Source organism: Protopterus annectens, chromosome 16.part0 (assembly GCF_019279795.1).
Source record: "Protopterus annectens isolate FY-2018-M chromosome 16.part0, PAN1.0, whole genome shotgun sequence".
NCBI lineage: Eukaryota > Metazoa > Chordata > Ceratodontiformes > Protopteridae > Protopterus > Protopterus annectens.
Genome location: NC_056750.1, coordinates 506,555,228 through 506,574,930, shown reverse-complemented (window position 1 = coordinate 506,574,930; position 19,703 = coordinate 506,555,228). Strand labels below are relative to the sequence as shown.

General features: G+C 37.1%; 1 protein-coding gene across 1 annotated transcript in view; it reads left to right on the top strand.

Moving 5' to 3' along the window:
- VRK3 (VRK serine/threonine kinase 3) overlaps nucleotides 1-19,703 on the top strand; it is a 1,531,785-nt gene that overhangs the window by 1,114,813 nt on the left and 397,269 nt on the right. The window contains exon 4 of the mRNA XM_044058788.1: nucleotides 1,247-1,296. Coding sequence (XP_043914723.1) covers nucleotides 1,247-1,296 — 50 coding nt within the window. The remainder of the gene's footprint in view (nucleotides 1-1,246; nucleotides 1,297-19,703) is intronic.

Genomic DNA, 19,703 nt, shown 5'->3' with positions numbered 1-19,703 from the left:
TGCTGTGATGTAACCTGTGTTAAGACCTTCTACACCAAATCCTTCACTTTGCAGGCACTTCATAACTTCAATTTCTATTTTTTAACTTCTACTTTACTAATCTTCTTTTCTATGTTCTGTCTTTGTGATATTATTTTTCTTATTGTGAAATTTTCCATACCTGGATGTCTTTGCCTGTATTTCTCTTCAAATATCTTTGGGCCTGCCTTCTTTATATTGATTAATGTAGCTTTCTGCTTTTCATAAATATTGCACCATATCAAATCTATCTTTCTTTCCCATGTCCATATTTCTTTTTTTATAATTTTTTGTTTTGTTGTTTATATTTTCACACTTCCTCAGATGCTTCTTTTTCCAATCAGGTCAAGGTTTCTTGATCTGTATACTATTTTTTGCAAATCTGTTGTATTGATGAAAACAGATTTTCATTTGAAGCTTCTGACAATTTTTCTTGCGGAAGTATTCGTCTTTCCTCTAATTTCTTTCTTAATCATTTTGTATATCCTGTGTCTAGAAAGTCTGGGCTTTTTGCACGATAGTAACAATACATAAAGTGGACTACTGAAGATAAGAAAGAAATTATCGTCTTTATGGCTCTCTTCTTTGGCCTATCAGTTTTTGTGAGTTTTGTGGACTGCTACTTCTACAACAGGTGGGCCATCCTCCCCCTGGGTTTGGCCCCATTGTAGTAATGTTTCCATATTTTGAGGATTCTACACTGTCATCTTTTCCAGTCCTGGCACCATTGTACCTGCCAGGATTGGGCACTTTTTTATCCTGAGTCTTGTGCACCCAGCTATCTTTAGTTGTTGACCTACTTCTGTCCATGATATATGCTATTAAAGTCCGTCTGTATATCAGTGTCTCCTCTGTGAGATTTTGTAAAAACAGGGTCCAGCTTGTGAAGGTACTCACCAAGACTTGAGGATGAATTTGATTTCAGCACTACTACTCTCCTTTGCTTACTGACTTTTCATCTCTCCGTTCCTATTTCACAGGATGAGTACTTCGATGTGAACTCTGGACTACTCTTCTTTTTCTCTTCCTATCCCTTAAGAAGGTCTCACCACTATAACCCATACCAAGCGTCTAAGTTATGATGCATGCTCATTTCCACAGAATAATTAAGTCAGTGTTTAATGTCATTTCATTTAAATTCATTCCAGTCTCACTTAGTCTTCAGTAAAATGTGTTTATTTCTTTTGTGAAAGACTTGTGTTTTTAATGCTTTTTATTTTTTTTCCAGCTCGGGGTACCTCTGGTGCTACTGCCAAGGAACAGTACTTACTGAAGCTGGTAAGTCCTCCCCCTAGGGAGTCATTGACTTTGTTTTGTTCTACATAAAGTATAGAGAATATTAGTTTTCGACTGTTAAATGCAGGATATAATTAAATGATTGTAGGCATTCTATAGTAAACATTTGCTGTTAGTGCAGTAGAACACACAAAGATGAATAAATGATGTTTATGTAGAGAAAGTAGATGAATGCAGAATGTTTATCTATGACTGTTTATAATAGGCATTACAACACAGAGGTGTTTGGGTGGGGTAGAATAAAGCCATCCTGATAATGATCATTTCTACTTACTTATTCCATTGTGTAAATGCTTAGTCCTTTTTACCCTTTCTTGTTTTCTGCACAACTGGAACTGATGTTATACTCTCTCAAAAGTAATGGTGTAATTTTTAAGCAATGTTTGTTATTCATTTCATGTTTGTCTTAGAAGGGTTCATCTAATATCCTTGCTGGCTCATAGGGTAGGGACCGACTGCAGATAGTGGCATTAAGATCTTAGTTAAAATAGCATTTGGCATGTCCCTTCCCAAAACTCCAGTTGCTTAACTGATCTTGGTTTCTCCCAGGATGTTTGGATGTGTAACTTAAGACTCTCTACACATGCTGATTTGGGTCTACTGAGTTGGTCATGGCCGACTCTTTTATAATGATTTCCCATATCTTCATTACATTGTTCAAAGTGTCTTTATCACTTCCCTAGCATCTTCAGTAGGTGTTAAGTGCCTTGATCAAATTTCCTTCTCCTCATATACAGGTATAGTGTGCCATGACCATTTTTTTTCTCTGTCTGTATAAGCAAGTGCAAACTGATCTTACGTGTTCCGTTCCATTGTTGTCGTCAGCAGTTGCAAAATGCAGTGATCATTTACGTAACCTCACATATAGGTGTAGAGTGCAATGATCATTTCCCTGTCCTCATGTACTGGTGCAGTGGAGAGTGATCTGTGCACTTCTGCTGTTCCCAAAACATCATAAGGAAGTGTGGAAGAACCATCAATACAATAACAAGTCCAACTTCTTCCAGATGGTGCTGGAGGCCTGTGGAAGCCATACAGGCAGATGACATATGTAATAAAGTAGAGGCTTGTTGGTTGAATACGTTAATTATTTACAAGTGGAAAAACAATAGTGAAACACTGAGCTATGTTGCTGTCTGGCTGTTAATCAGATCTAAATGTCATTCTTATGATTTTTGTGGTAAATGTTCAGGCCTCTGTTCAAGAATATAAACATAGCCAATGATTGAAGATATTCTCAGTTTGTCTAGAATGTCAGCATTCAGACCCTGAAGAATGTCTTGCATACAGAAGAGATTTGACTTGCTATAAGGAATAATTTATGCCATTTGTTTTTTTTGTTTGAGGGGAAATTCAATATGGGTGCGAAATGTTAGACCGTGATTAAAAATGGACTGAGCAGATCATGTGTAACAACACAGAGTATATCTGTGATATAGTCTGTACTTTATCCCGCACATTCCCTGCTGCTATGGCAGTCTGTTGACTCGGGATGGAAGAGTAAGCAGATGTGAATATCAAAGTATGTTGTTAGGTTAATATCTGTTTTCCATGTGGCTGTTCCCTGGATGGAACAGTAAAAGGTTGCTGTAGCACATTCTCAAGCTGTGTCCACCATTTGAGGTATTCTTTGGTGCTTGCAGCATGCTCCTTTCGTGTCAAGGAGTAAAAAGTAAGTATGGCGTCTACTGTACATTCCCTAGATTATGGTCCCTTCCTGTGTGGGCATTCTGTAGTACAATGGCTTGATCTTGCCATGGCATTCCACCATATTGCAGTAAGCAGCACAGGCCGTTTCTGCAGTTATTCAAACCGTTTTCCCCATAGGGTCCTCCACTGACATTACAACTTTGTTTAGACCTAAGGCTGATTAATCCGTTTGATGCATACGTCTGACTTTCTTCAAAGCCTTACTCTGACTATAAACACTTTTGTGGTTTCACAGTTTTAGCCTAGCATTCTTTTTATCTTGCATTTGACAAATGCCCTTAGTCTTTTTTTTTTTTTTTTTTTTTTAAGGGAAGGTTTTAGGACACATGCTTACTAATAAGTAAAGGACAGCCATTTTAAAAAAAATTGAAATCTCCTGTTGGCTGACCTCAGAGGTGTTTACTACCCGTAGGCTTTCAGTTTTGGGAAACCTAGCCATTTGTATTGTACTTGTGGTAGATAGATTTGAGAATGAGACATCAAAATATCTGTTGCTTTCATTGTGCAGAGATGTAATACTTCCTGACACTGAAGAAGTCAGGTGTGGGGCATTGATGTGCACTAACTGTATTGTGGCAAGGATGTGGAGATAGAGTGAGACTTTATCGGATCCTTGTTTTATCGTATAGGAAGTAATTTCACTTGACAACTAGAAAGAGATGAAGTTCATATTACATGGGATCCTCCATTACCAATAGTTCAAAAAAAGATATAAAAAAACTCGATAAAGTAATCCAAGATAAAACAGAAATAAAATTACTCATTGAAATTGTATACCCAGCAATTACAATTAGTGTATTACGGACTGAGAGACAGTCATAAAGTACCAGGATTTGCAAGCAGAAATTAAAGTAATGTGAAAGAAAGATGCCCAGACAATTCCAGTAGAAGTAGGAGCAACACAACTTAAAAAAGAATACGCAGTCTTACTTAAATATGCTATCAGTACATGTAACCCCCATTTGAACTGCAGAAGGAGGCACTTCTGGGTACATTGTAGGTGCACAGATGTTGACAAACATCAAAGACTGAAGCAGTACTAATCTCATGAACTTTAATTATCACCTGGCTTAGGAATAGGGTCCATTCCTGCCATGATATTAGAAACTCGAAACATTTTAATAAATTAAAAAAAAAATTAGAAGTTTTTAATCTTATATATGGTGTGATTAAAGAAGTCAGTAATGAACCAGCAGAGGAGAAGGTGCAGGTTTTTCTTAAAATGCAGTGAAGCAGTATAACGCAGAAGGTAGTGGGTATAGACACTTGAATGAGTCGTTTACTGTTTTGCTCTGTAGAGAGGAGATGTCCAGCTTCTCTAGTTTTTGGTAATATCCTTTCCCCTAACCTTGTATCTCACAAACCTTTCTGTCGCCTTTCTTTTGGATTTGTTCTAACAAAGTGAAGGTACTTTTCATAGTATGTCCTCCAGAACTGCACACATTACTTAACCTGGGATCTGACTTGGACCTGGTAAAGGGTCAACTTGCTGTTTTACTTTTGGGGTCTGCCCCCTGAAGTTGTACCCCACCTTTTTGTTTGCTGCTATTGTCTAGTTGCTCTTCTCCTGGTTGCTCACTGCAGTTGTGATCAGCAACCCATGACTCTTTTCCTACTCTCTTGCAATCAGTTTTACTTTTCTACCTGATACTCCTGACAAGTGTTGTATGGCCCAGGTTCAGTACTTTGCACGTGTCTGCATGTTACCTTATCTGTTACCATTCTTCCCACTTTGTAATTTGTTTTTTTTTTTTCAAATCCTTCCTTACACATTCTCTTCCTGAATCCTGCATTGCTCCACCAATCTTTGTGTTACCAAAGAAAAGGATAATCTTTTTTATTTTGTGTCTGGTATATCTGAAGTGGCTGCACTGATAAATACTAGTCTTTGGACAAACTGCTGTGGCTATTTATGATAGGAGTATAGAAAGTGACCAGTAATCTGTTGTTGTGTTACTGCACTGCACTGAACTGCGCTGAACAGAAGATGATGCTGTACTGCAGATCTGATATTTGACTGCAGTGCATCTGGAGAGAAAGTGTGAGAGTGTGTGTGTGTCAGTGTGAGAGTGTGTGTGTGTCAGTGTGAGAGTGTGTGTGTGTCAGTGTGAGAGTGTGTGTGTGTCAGTGTGAGAGTGTGTGTGTGTCAGTGTGAGGGTGTGTGTGTGTCAGTGTGAGGGTGTGTGTGTGTCAGTGTGAGGGTGTGTGTGTGTCAGTGTGAGGGTGTGTGTGTGTCAGTGTGAGGGTGCGAGTGCGTGCGGGTGTGTGTGCGTGCGCGGGTGTGTGAGTGTGTCAGAGCACCACAGAGGGGATAGCTCTTCCTGTCAGCTGTTTTTGATTTTGCAGAACATCCCAGATTCATATTTCACTTTGTTTCTCGTAATGGTTCGTTTTCTGTTAAAAATAAAACACCGGAAAGTAACCAGAACGGAAAAGGATTTAATGACCAAAAAGAAACGCATTAAACAGTGAGCACTTTCATCCTGATAAGACTTCTTTAGACTGAATAATATGATAACAATTCTATAACATTTAAATACACATTCAGATAAAATCCAAAATCACATGACCATTAATTAATGCTTCAACCCTCTTCTTTTAAGGAAGGCTATAAAGTCTTCCCAATCATTTAACCCAGGCGGATGGCAGGCATTCAACTTTGCCTGCCTTTCATATTGCATCCACCCAAGTTCTTCTCTATTAACTTAAAACTTCATCCAAAACATAAAACTTAAAATCAGTTTTACATTAATTCGCCTTATAATGCTTCCCCAGTGCATTTTTGCCATCTCCAATGCTGACAGCATATTTATGCTCTTACATTCTTCTGTTTAGTTCCCTAGTAGTGCATCCCATATAAAATGAACTACATGACATACGTAAAACTAAATACACTAAAACTTAGACTTGCAGGTATAGCTACCCTTTAACTGTATATTATAACCACTGACCTTAATCTCTTTAACGTCGGTCAGTAAATAATTGCTTAAGTTACAATTAAGACATTTATACATCCCAGGATTGATACACTTTTCTTGTGGTGGGTTTATTTTATTTTGGAAAAGATTTTTAAATCTCTTCCCCCTGTTTTGCACAAATAAAGGCAAATCACCCACTACTTTAACAATATCAGAATTGCGTTTAAACAATCTCCAATTGTATGAAATAATATTTTTTATCGCCTGTGAATCCAAACTATTTGCTACTTGCATAGAAGTTCTGTAATCCATTTGTTTACTATTGACCTCTTTTTGCACCCCACCGTTTCTTCTCTCATCTAATTATTTGTATTTATCCATAACTATATCTTTGGGATATCCTCTGCTGATAAATTTTCAACACAAAGTAACACTTTCTTTTTGAAATGCGGGTCCGTCAACTCATGCACCCTCATCAGTTGGCCCTTAACAATATTAATTTGTTTTTTAGGATGCATACTTTCATAGTGCAAATAAGCATTATTCTGTACCTGATTTTTGTATATAGTTGTCATTAATCTATCCCCCTCTTTGTACACAGTAACGTCTAAATAATTCACATCACTGCAACTATAAGTAAAAGTAACTCTCAAATAGAAACAAACATTGTTTAAATAATGGAAAAATTCACACAAAGATTTCGCATCACCTCTCCAAACAAAAAAGCATCATCCATAAAAAAATCCATTGAATGCCTGCCATCCACCTGGGTTAAATGATGGGGAAGACTTTGTAGCCTTCCTTAAAAGAAAAGGGTTGAAGCATTAATTAATGGTTATGTGATTTTGGATTTTAATTGAATGTGTATTTGAATGTTGTAGAATTGTTATCACATTATTCAGTCCGAAGAAGTCTTTTCATCTAATCAGGACGAAAGCACACTGTTTAATGGGTTTCTTTTTGGTCATTAAATAGTTTTCTGCTTTGATTACTTTCCGGTGTTTTATTTTCATTTTTGTTTGTTTCCAGCTGTAGTATTTTTGGATTGTTTGCTGCTTTCACATGGATAACCAACCGGGCTCTAGTTTTTTTTGGCCTTGACTACTGGAGGTATTTTAACTGCTATAACAAGCGGTTCCATTGTTTTAAATCAGAAAGGGCGGCTAAGCAGTTTTGTTGGAACGAATATTGCTAATAGTGTCAGCAGTGACAGTAACAATGGGGCTTTTCAGAGATTTGACAAAGCATTAAACTGATGGTTAGTTCCACCAGTAGATCCATTTGATGGAGCGAGAGCCTCTAGTAATGCTGCTACAGCCCCTAATTTTTTGAGACTTTCAATCAGTTTGAAAAAGATCTATTTTAGTTTAAGAGATTACAGTGGGACAACTTATATTTTGAAAATTGACTAAGTGTGCAAATGGCTCCAAAGGGACTGAGAGTATCAGTTATGCCAATAGGTAATGACTTTCTGCATGAGTTCTTTAACAAATGGGTTGCCCTTAATCAAAAAATTGGTTTGCAGTATGTTGAAATGCTGGTCGATCTTAATAAGAAAAAGATAGAGGAGCTTAACAGTAACATCATGTTGGCCTTTTTCAAATTAAAGGATAATTTTACATCTGACAATTTTGATTCCACGTTTTCTTTGATTCAAGACAAACTAAATAAAAAAATGAATTATTAAAAAAGCAAAAGACTAAAAAAATTCTTGAGAGATGAGGCTGATTATGATGGCAGGGAAGTGCAAACCAATCTGCTGGAGAAGGTGTGTCATTTATGTCACAGGAACTGTTATGGGCAGCAGGAAGTGCTGAAACAGAAGAAGAAGCAATGGAGGAAATTGCATTGCGCAGATCAAATGTATCACACAAAAATGGAGTTTCCAGTACTGAAAACAAAGCCAGCTCTGTAAATAATAATTATGAAGGTGGGAATCCTTCTGTGAAAAGTGGACGGAGTTTTCAGAAGGAAAAGAACGGCTAGCTGATAAGAATTTACCAGCAGAATGGCAATCAGAGCAAGACTTGGGCGCAATCAGGAACAATTACTCAAAAAAAAAAAAAAAAAAAAAAACTGGAAAAAGAACAACAATTGATGTTAGAGGCATTAGATACAGCTGATGTTTCTTTTGTTATAGTAATTCTTTCCAGTTCAGTAATAAGTGATGATTTATGTAATGTTATGAAAAAAGGCTGGAATTTTTTACCATCCAGGAGGGCAAACAAATGTGACACAATTAATTCATTGAGAGAGTATGTTATAAAGTTGAATTTAAATTTTTGTTTGCAAATGATAATAATGTTCCCAATGCATTTTATAAGCCTAGTACTTTTAACCTCCCCACTCAAAAAGGAATTAGAGTGGTTTCTAATGATATGTGAACAACAAATTTTAGAAGTATTTAACGAAAAACCTGAATACAGGTATTATAATTTAAATATTGAGCAGAAAAAAGTATTGAATGATTTATTAGAAAATGATGAAACTTTGGTAATGAAGACTGATAAAGGAAATGGTGTAGTTATATTAGATAGGAAAAAATGTGTCAAAGATGGAAGAAATGTTGTCTGATGTTGAATTTTATAAGACTACATTTTTATTGAAGTTAAGAAAGCGTATCTCTTTATAGAGGAATGGTTCTTAAATGGATATGCCACTGAACAAATTAGGCATTTTTTGTCGACAGAAGCACCCAGAATTAGTCGCATTTTTGGTTTGCCAAAAATTCATAAAGATCTGGATAAACCCACCCATGAGGCTAGTAATAGAAACAAAACAGAAGCAATGGCCAGTTTTGTTAAGCATTTGCAATAGGTGATAGAAGTTAGTACGTCTTATATCAAAGATTCATTTGATTTCAAATCTAAAATCAAAAATTTAAAGGTAGAAAAGGAAGATTTACTTGTTACCCTAGATATTAATTCTTTGTATAGTGTGATGCCCAACAGTGATGGAATGGTTAGGTTAGAATTAATCAAATCTAGGAAATTTTCCATGAACACTGTCGGTTTGTTAATGGAAATGTTAGCTTTCATTTTAAGTTACAATTTTTTTTTAGTTTAATGGCAGACTATACCACCAGGCCAATGGAGTAGTGATGGGTGCAGCTATGGCACCCAGCTATGCTTATGTCTTTATGCATGGATGGGAAAGATGCAGTGTCTTCCAAAGTGCTTTTAAGAAATGTATTTTTTTTTCAAGCATTTATAGACGAAGCTTTTTTTATTTGGAGAGGTGATGCAAAATCTTTGTGTGAATTTTTGCATTATTTAAACGTTTGCTCCTATTTAGGATTTACTTTTGCTTATAGTTGCATAATGGGACTTATTTACACCTTATTATGTACAAAGAGAGAGATAGATTATTGATGACTGTATACAAAAACAGGTACAGAATAATGCTCATCTACACTAGGAAATTTAGTAAAACTAAAATTAATATTGTTAAGGGCCAATTGATGAGGGTGCATGAGTTGACGGACAAGGATGAGGATTTTCAAAATGAAAGTGTTACTTTTTGTAGAAATTTTATCAGCAGAGGGTATCTCGAAGATATAATTATGGATAAATACAAAGAATTGGATCAGAGAAAAAAAGCTGGGGTGCAAAAAGAGGTTAATAATAAATGGATTGTAGACCTTCTATGCAAGTAGCAAATAGTTTAGATTCACAGGTGATAAAAAATATTATTTCAGACAATTGGAGATTGTTTAAATGCAATTCTGATATTGTTAAAGTAGTGGGTGATTCACCTGTATTGGTGCAAAAAAGGGGGAAGAGTTTTAAAAATCTTTTCCAAAGTAAAGTGCATCAATCCTAGGATGTATAAATGTTTTAATTGTAGCATATGCATGCAGTTATTTATTGATAGATGTTGGAGATTAATGTCAGTGGTTATAATATACAGTTAAAGTGTAGATATACCTGTATGTCTAAGTTTGTAGTGTATTTAGTTTTATGCATGTCATGTAGTTCATTTTTTGTGGGATGCACTACTAGGGAAGTAAATAGAAGAATGTATGAGCATAAATATGCGATCAGCGTTGGAAATGACAAAAAAGCACTGGGGAAGCATTATAAGGTGAATGAATGTAAAGTTGATTTTTAAATTTTGTGTTTTGGATGAAGTTTTAAGTTTTGACAAGACATTTAAGAAATTTAATGCAGAAGAAGAACTTGGGTGGATGGAATATGACTGGCAGGTAAAGCTGAATGCCTGCCATCCACCTGGGTTAAATGATAGGGGAGGACTTTGTAGCCTTCCTTAAAAGAAAAGGATTGAAGCATTAATTAGTGGTCATGTGATTTTGAATTTTAATTGAATGTGTATTTAAATGTTGTAGAATTGTTATCCCATTATTCAGTCTGAAGAAGTCTTATCAGGACGAAAGTGCTCACTGTTTAATGTGTTTCTTTTTGGTCATTAGTTTTCCGTTTTGGTTACTTTCCGGTATTTTATTTTTATTTTAGTTTGTTTCTGGCTGTAGTATTTCTGGTTCATTTTCTATTAACTGATTGTAATCATCAGTGACGTAATAATGCCAAAAATTAAACATTTCTTACTTCTTATTCGGAAAATGGATGTTGATGCAACATCTACTTTGTTAAATGTTTAAGTGAATTAGAATAATATTTAAAATTGCTTTTTCAGTTCTTTGTCTTATTGTTTTTGTTCAAATTTCTTTAGCAAAGAAGTTGGACTACATTTTGGTAGGTTCATCATAAAATGTATGGTTATCTAGCAAATTGTTGTAGATTGCAGTCATTAAATAATGACGTATACTTGAGTTATAGATCCTTCAAAAGATGTTTTCTAGCGCAGAGCTGATTATACTAGCTACTAAGTATGTAGGAGTCGTCGTCTTCTTTCGGCTGCTCCCATCAGGGGTCGCCACAGCAGATCAACTGTTTCCATTTCTTCCTATTTTCTGCATCTTGCTCTGTCACACCAACCACCTGCATGTCCACTCACCACATCCATAAACCTTATCTTAGGCCTTCCTCTTTTCCTGTTACCTGGCAGCTTCATCCTTAGCATCTTTTTCCCAATGTACTCTGCATCCCTCCTCAACACATGTCCAGACCAACGTAATCTTGCCTCTCTGGCTTTGTCTCCAAACCTTCCAACCTGGGCTGACCCTCTAATATACTTATTCCTAATCCTGTCCATCCTCGTCACACCCAGTGCAAATCTTAACATCTTCAACTCTGCCACGTCAAGCTCTGACTCTTGCCTTTTTGTCAGTGCCACTGTCTCCAACCCATATAACATAGCTGGTCTCACTACCCTCTTGTAGACCTTCCCTTTCACTCTTACTGGTACTCGTCTGTCACAAATCACTCTTGACACTCTTCTCCACCCACTCCATCCTGCCTGTACTCTCTTCACCTCTCTTCCACACTCACCATTACTTTGAACTGTTGATCCCAAGTATTTAAACTCATCCACCTTTGCCACCTCTACTCCCTGCATCCTCACAATTTCTCTATCCTCCCTCTCATTCACACACATATATTCTGTCTTAGTCCTGCTGACCTTCATTCCTGTTCTCTCTAGAGCATATCTCCACCTCTCCAGGATCTCCTCCACCTGTTCCCTACTCTCACTACAGATCACAATATCATCTGCAAACATCATAGTCCACGGGGACTCCTGTTTGATCTCGTCTGTCAACCTGTCCATCACCATTACAAATAAGAAAGGGCTCAGAACTGAACCTTGATGTAATCCCACCTCCACCTTAAACGCATCCGTCACTCCCACCGCAAACCTCACAGCTGTCACACTACCCTCGTACATATCCTGTACCAATCTTACATACTTCTGACACTCCCAACTTCCTCATACAATACCACAACTCCTCTCTAGGCACCCTGTCATATGTTTTCTCTAAATCCACAAAGACACAATGCAACTCCTCCTGACATTCTCTGTACTTCTCCATCAACACTCTCAAAGCAAACATTGCATCTGTAGTGCTCTTTCCTGGCATGAAACCATACTGCTGATCACTAATCCCCTCCCTTCTTAACCTAGCTTCCACTACCCTTTCCCATAACTTCATGCTGTGACTGATCAGTTTAATCCCTCTGTAGTTACTACAGCTCTGCACATCACCCTTATACTTAAAAATCTGTACCAATACACTTTTTCTCCATTCCTCAGGCATCATCTCACTTTCCAAGATTTCATTAAACAATCTAGTTAAAAACTCCGCTGCCATTTCACCTAAACACCTCCATGCTTCCACAGGTATGTCATTTGGACCAACAGCCTTTCCATTCTTCATTCTCTTCATAGCTATCCTTAATTCCTCCTTGCTAATCTACTGCACTTCATGATTTACTATCCGCACATCATCCAACCTTCTCTCCCTCTCATTCTCTTCATTCAACAGTCCCTCAAAGTACTCTTTCCATCTGCTCAACTCACTCTCCTCGCTTGTGAGTATGTTTCCCTCATTATCCTTTTCACCCTTACCTGCTGCACATCTTTACTAGCTCGGTCCCTCTGTCTAGCCAGTCGGTACAGGTCCTTTTCTCCCTCCTTAGTGTCCAACCTTTTGTACAACTAGTCATACGCCTTATCCTTAGCCTTTGCCACCTCTCTCTTTGCCATGCACCTCATCTCCTTGTACTCTTGTCTACTTTCTTCATCTTTCTGACAATCCCACTTCTTCTTCGCCAACCTCTTTCTCTCTATAGCTACTAAGTATGTAGAAGTAATATTTAAAATCTGTTCTTACCTTTGGGTCTTTATGTGATATGTGAGGTTATGACAGCTATTTATGTATTTGTGCATTCACCTGATTTCAAGCAGACATCTAAGATGTACACAGTCATACAAGTAGCTTTAACTTATGTGCGTGTGTCTGTGTGTTTGAGCAGAGACCATAGCTCTCCACTGTCCCCGATCCCTATTTTTGCCTTATTTTTAGTCTGATCCTCAAATCTGTGGTTTCCTGGCAAAATACTGTTGATTGCAGTCACCAAATAATGACATGAGTGTTGGACTTTGACTTAGTTTAAGACCAGGAATAAAGACAAAATGGTTGAAAGGGCAGGTGGGGGGTGTTGTAGTGGTTTGTACTGCATGGTTCTCGCAGCAGACATCTAAGATGCAGTCATACAACTTCTATCTGATGATACTGGGTGCATATGTGTGATAATATAATTATAAACTGCAAAGCTTTAATAATGTTATGATAAGCAGGAATGATACAGAGCTGTGAATATGCAATGTTTTATGAAAAAAAAAGGAAGAGCTTATTTGGTTAACTGGCAAAACAGTTTTGTAATGTTGCTCTAACTTTTATATCATATGGAAAAAAAACGAGCAAACATTTTATTTTTTTTTTATATGTAGAGAAGGGGGAATTCTCATTAAAATAGCCCAGAAGGGCAAGGACATTTTTGGTTGTGTTGCTTTGAGCTGAAGTGTCTTCTGTTTTTTTTTTGTTTGTTTGTTTTTTATCCATAACATAAATGTGTGTTTAGTGAAATTTCCACAACATGTTGTGGAGAAATAAAAATATACAAAGTTTATACTAATTCTGTTAACTAAACTAAAGATGTGCAGTAAAGATGCATTTTTGATAACAGCTATGTAGGTGTGAATCTGTTTTAAGAGTTTTAATTTTATAAGTTATATCTGTTGCGCATATGTGCCTTCATCCTCCAGCAGTGAGAATTTACACACATGCAGATTTAGAGTGCTGTAATTTTCGACCCACTGCTATGATTTTTGATGGCACCTTGCTAAGCTTTTTGAGAGGAATGAATTTTTTAGTGACATCCTTCTATGTAATACTAATGCGTTCTCTGCTGATACTATTGTTACCTCCCATGTACTATTTCCTATTACCCTTCATCACCCAAGCAATCCTTTCAAATACCCTTCAAACACATCTGATGTGTGGAAATGCATTCTTTCCTTCTTCAGTAAGTAAGCTTTACTTTTGGAAACCATTATTCTGACAGAGGGAAGACCTCATTTTTGCATTTTAATAGGTTAGCTTTGTATTTTCAACCAGTATCTAATTATTTTGGTAAGACTTTCTGTAATTTTCTTGTTTCCCAGGACAATATTTAATACAATTGTTTCCACTTTCATGCGCATACTTTATGTAGTCTTCACATGCTCCCTTTTTTCTGTTCTGATTCTTCTCCTTCGAATTATGTGTTTTCTTTTAGGGCCACCCTCTGTGAAGACCATAAGTTGTAAAACACTCTCACACCAAAGTGCTTTTTCCATAGGCACTTCTATACATACTGCGTCCTGTAATAAGCCTACATCTACCCTTGTCATCTATCTTCTTATTTCTCACAATATTCTAACATCCTTTGATCTAAGAATTAAACCTCATACATATGCAGTTTATATTTCACAGAGTATGATTTTCAATGCCCCCTCTTTTATAAGTAGATTTCTTATTTTCAGCAGCCAGCATATCCATCCTCTTGAAAATCTTTTTGGTATTTCATAATTGCATCCTCATTTTTGTCTTTATATATTCCAGGGGTGCACTGACTCCCCCACCCACCAGATTGGTTCTGAAATCAATAAATAAGGTTCAGTTTTTCCTGATACTGTAGTTGTCTGTATGCTTTTCCCTTATTGTTTTTCAGTCATCAAGCCTTCCTCCAATGGATCTTGTGCCTCTTTGTTCTCAATGTGTTAAGTCTCTAGTCCATCCTGAGTGAGAGCCGTCTGGAGGGGGCTGTCATCAGGCACATGGATAAGCTTGTACAACTACCTAAACCCAGGCGTCCATTTACTGGCAGGAAACTGTGTACCGTCATTGCTATGGCTTTAGAGTCTGGCTTTGAAGATTCAGACTGGGATGCCACTCATGTTTTAAGATGAACACAAATTATACAGTGGCAGGATATCTACATGATGGACATAGGCTATGGGGGTACTTTCTGTATGTGTCTTGACCTCCATCCCTTGGTGGTGAAGTGAGCATCACCTTACGGAGTTCCTTTGTCCCTCTATCCACACATACATGCTCCTTCACTCATGTGGACAAGAGCTAACATCACCAGCTGCAATGTGCACCTTCCTCATTTCCAGATCCTACTTTTCATGTAAGCCTCTGTTTACACCAGATCAGCACTGGCCGGCCAGGAATAGACACATCCATCCTCAAGGACTGGTGAGCCATATGCTCTGTGTATTGCCTTCAGGGCTCCCGGAATCATTCTTGTTCTTTGATCATCCCCATCAAAACTTCATCTGGGAAACTAGAACCAGTGAAGATAACTGCTAGTGTTTCTTTCTTTGTTTCACTAACAGTTTGCTCATGCTTAGCTTTAGAATGAATGCCCTCCATTCTGAATGCTGTCAAAAACAGTAGCAGAATTTCCCTAGTGTTCTCCTTGAATTACCCATTGTCATTTTTGAATTCCATTTTGGATCTCCACAGAAAGTAGACCATGTCCAGTGGGGCTGATCAGCTGAACAGAAGTAAAATCTGGTCAGTAAGTAGAAATTCTTTACCTGAATTAATGATATTCATTATAAAAATCATTGCTGCAGGAGGTTCATGGTATGAATGTAGAAGTAGATGTAAGCAAGTGTCAGTATACTGTCCTGTTTTTGCATTTGGACATCAGGGTACTTTATGCATTCTCACACTGATTTGTACAAGGAGTCTATCTGTAATATGTGTATGCTGTACACCTTGCTATATATTTTTTTGCCAGTTGAAGTGAGCAGTTGCTTCACTTTGCATTAGAAGTTTGTTAGTTGAATGCTAGGACTCTGTCTTTGCAGAGGTAAGTGCAAGCTTTACTTCTCGTTATGTTTAGAAATAAATTGGTATGTTTGTGGTATTCTTCCGATTCTGATGAAATCACAAAAGAAAATTACCCACAAGTCCTCAGGGTGATTGTCCTTTTCTGGTGAGAATCTTGTTATTCATGACTTTTAAGTGTTGAGCTGCATTTGTAAGAATTATGCTAGGATAGAGAAAATTTTGTAAGCAATTCTTGAACATAGCGACTTTCATCATCTTTTGCCACTGTTTTTTAACACCTTTATTGAATTATCACTTAAGACATAGACACACATATATTTATGTAAAAGAAAACAAACCATGTTGACATGTTCACATTTGCAAACATTGTACTTCACATATATGCTTTTATACAGTTATCAATCCAACACAACATAAATTGCTCAATTCCTGCCTTCCCTTACACATCATTCCTCCTTCAAAACATTCTGCATGTATTGTTCCCACAATTTCCATTTTTTTATGTAGTTGGCTCCTACCCCTTTCTAAAGATCCCATCTTTGTTACAATATTCACTACTTCAAATACAGTTGGTTTAGAGTTTGATTTCCATATTCTAGTAATTGCATTTTTTGGCAGCCATCAGAATTGAGCTTAATTATGTCTAATTGAGTCTTATTATGTCTAGGTAATTCAGATCCTGTACCCCAGCTCAAAAAATCTTTTCCTTAGTTACACCCATTTGGACACCCAATATTTCTGATAGTTCTGCCAACTCGTTACACTTCCAAAATATATGTTCTTAGTTTCCTCTTTCTTCCCAATCACACCTCCAGCATTTGCCATCTACCTGAGGAGGCATTCTTTGGAGTCTGCTTAGGATATAAAGATACCTGTACAATCACGTCCAATCAAAAATCCTAAATCTTCTGGACTTTGTTGCATATTTCGGAGCCACAGATAAGTCATCCCATTGTTTCTTTGTGAATTGCTTATCCAGTCTCTCTTCCCAGTCTTTTCTAACCAGCTCCGATTCCTATAGCTATCTTTTCGCACTGGGAGAGCTGAAATCCAGTTGTTGATCAGTGTACAAACATCTTGGAAGTCTCTTCTTTTGCCACTGTTAACCTGAAAAGTGTTTATGCTGATGTGTGCAGGCTTTGCTGGCCAGGGTACAGGAGATTCACATGCATATCATTCCACATCTTTTGTGCCCTCCGGATCAGGTATTGGAAGTTAGTCTATTGTTTAATGTCTGTTGGGATCTGTTCGCAGTGATAGAGGAGTTCAGACTTGGGGAGCATTGGTTTATGTCAACACTAGGCTTCGCATTGGTCTGTCTATAAATAGTGTAAACTGCGAAATTCTTTAAGTTTACTCTGCATGGCAACATTTTTATTATGAAGTCTTGCCTTCTGGTCTAAGGTATGTGCCTAGTGTGTATCTGAAGGTATTAACTTTAGACTTTATGGCAGATTCTTTGCATTAGAAGACCCTTCATGTGTTTCTCTTCTTGGATATGTGGCTGTTGGTAACACAGTAGAGGGATTCCTGGTTAACATCTCTGGCTTGTGTGCAGACCATGGTGTTAACATAAAATGAGAGGAGTTCTCTGTGTCCAGTTCAGATTGCCTTTACTGGGGCCAGGTTGAATGCTCCTCGTCTGATATTTCTGCGCTTAAGGGCTAAAGAGGTCATGGCTTTGGCAGCCTGGGTGAAGTTGTTGTAGAAAGCTCAGACCCTCCTGCTGTTCTTGAGTGTTATGACGGCCACTGTCCTTTGCTGCATTTCAGGATCTAAGGAATCAGTGTCAGTGACACAACAATTAGTACACTCACCATTGTTGCAGAAGGCTGTTTGTTCTGTTCCCACACCAGGTAGATCCATTACTGATGCTGCAGTGCAGCATACAGGGGGTGCTGTATCCTGAATGTGTCCTCCTTTGGATGAGATAATAAACTGAGGTCCCATCTGCTTGAGTTGATAGAAGCTCAGGTGGATGTAAAATATCCTACTGCATCGAAAAGAGTCCTTTATTTACAAAAATAACTCTTATTTACAAAATATTTACATATGTACAAATATATAAATATACAAATCTGTTTGCAAATATTCATAATTTCCTTTACAATCTTGCTAAATTTTCATCCCTACTAGACCCCCATTCCTTTTTCCATAAACACCATCTGATTTTACTTAATATTGTTGCTATAATCTGTTTACCATTAAACATAATTGTGAAGTCTGGCTGTATCCCACCAAACTACCACTAATAAATGTGACGTCCAGCTAATACCCCCCCCCCTGGACTGACAACAATTAAATGACGTCCCTTACTATCCTGAGTTAGTAAGTAAGGAGGTTCATTCTTCACTTCACTACTGACTCCAGTATGAGGCTGTCACTTAAAAGCAATAAAAAAAAAGTAATATTTCACCATTTTCCCCTAACAGCACAAAAGGAACACACACTATTTTATCTGGGACTGGACTATATACTTCTGTTCACCCAACTGTATTTTTGTTATTACACACTTCAGAGCAAAGTGTTCCAGTTTAAGACTTCTGATACACTCACACTCAAAATCTCACACATCCAAACACTTCTGAGAAAGCCTGACACATTTCCAGCTGTGTCTCTTTCCCAAAATAAATACAGAAACACCACCACCAATCAGAGGGTTTTTGTGCCCTTCAAATGGGGGTGTCCAATTATGAAAATTAATTATCAAAATAAATGATAGCTATGACCAGAACAGCCAGGCATCTGGGTGACCTGGGAAGTATCAAACAGGTAGCAGCAGTCTCTAATCTCTAAAGAAAAACACTGGTTTTCAGTCACAATGTAAAATAATGAAAAACGTTTAATAATGAATAAAAATGATTACAAAATTGAAAATCAGTAACTCTCAATAAACATTAGAATTTCAATCACCACAAATGTAAATCAAACTGCAGGATAGGAAACACATATTCAAGAAAAAAACTCCATCTTAACTAAACTTTCTTGATGTAAAGAAATACTGTCCCTGAACTACTCTAAGATATAATAGCAAGGCCCAGGCAAGTTTACGCTTTTCTTGGTGAGTTCTCCTTTCTTGGTATCAGCTGACTGCTCAGTACTTGACAAACTGCACAGCTTCTCACTCTCAGCTGTCTAATTTCAAAATATAACACCTGTAAAACAGATTATTTTTCTGTCAGTCATCTCTTAGCAACAAGGAACATTCCAGTAACATCACTCACTGCTCAGCTGATTCTCCACAGTTTGTACTTTAGAATGTCCTTCTCAAACATGCACAGTTAGAACTGTGTCAAAACATTCTTTAAACATTTTGTCTAAACAGGAAAACTCTCAACATTTCAAAACGTATTTACATTTTCACAATTAGGCATGCCTGCATACAATACAGTTTAATGTTGCAAATCCCTTGCCAGACATGCTAACACAGATGAGTGTTTTCAGTTTCTTCACAATAATTTAATTTATTCTTTCATTCCATATAACATAAAATAACTTTTTATGTATTCTTTTAACATATTCTTTACTTCTGTTCTTATAACATCCATATTTAGTCATATCCATGTTTATTTTATCCACTTTTTTGTATCTTCAAAAATCTTCTTTATGTAGTTTTCTCCCTAGCTTTTTACTCTTACATTTCGAAAACACACACTTGGTATTTTTTCTTCTTCTTGACAAGGTAAACGTTTTATATGGCATGCTTCCTTTTACTAGCAGTTTATCCACTTTAACACTGTGTACAAATTTAATGAAGCAGCATATACCACTGAGGTAATTAACACTAAACCTCCTTCTCCTTTATTTACATACAAAGCTGTTCTTTTGTTACTGGGTTTACTCTAGAACCCCCTATAAATTAAAACAATTATATGTAATAATTCCTTTTCAAATGCTGTTGGCAATATAAATACATGTATCAAGTATGCCATTTTCCCATCCGTGCTGAATTTATCAAAAATACCTTTTTTTCTGATTGATAATTTATATGTTCTCTA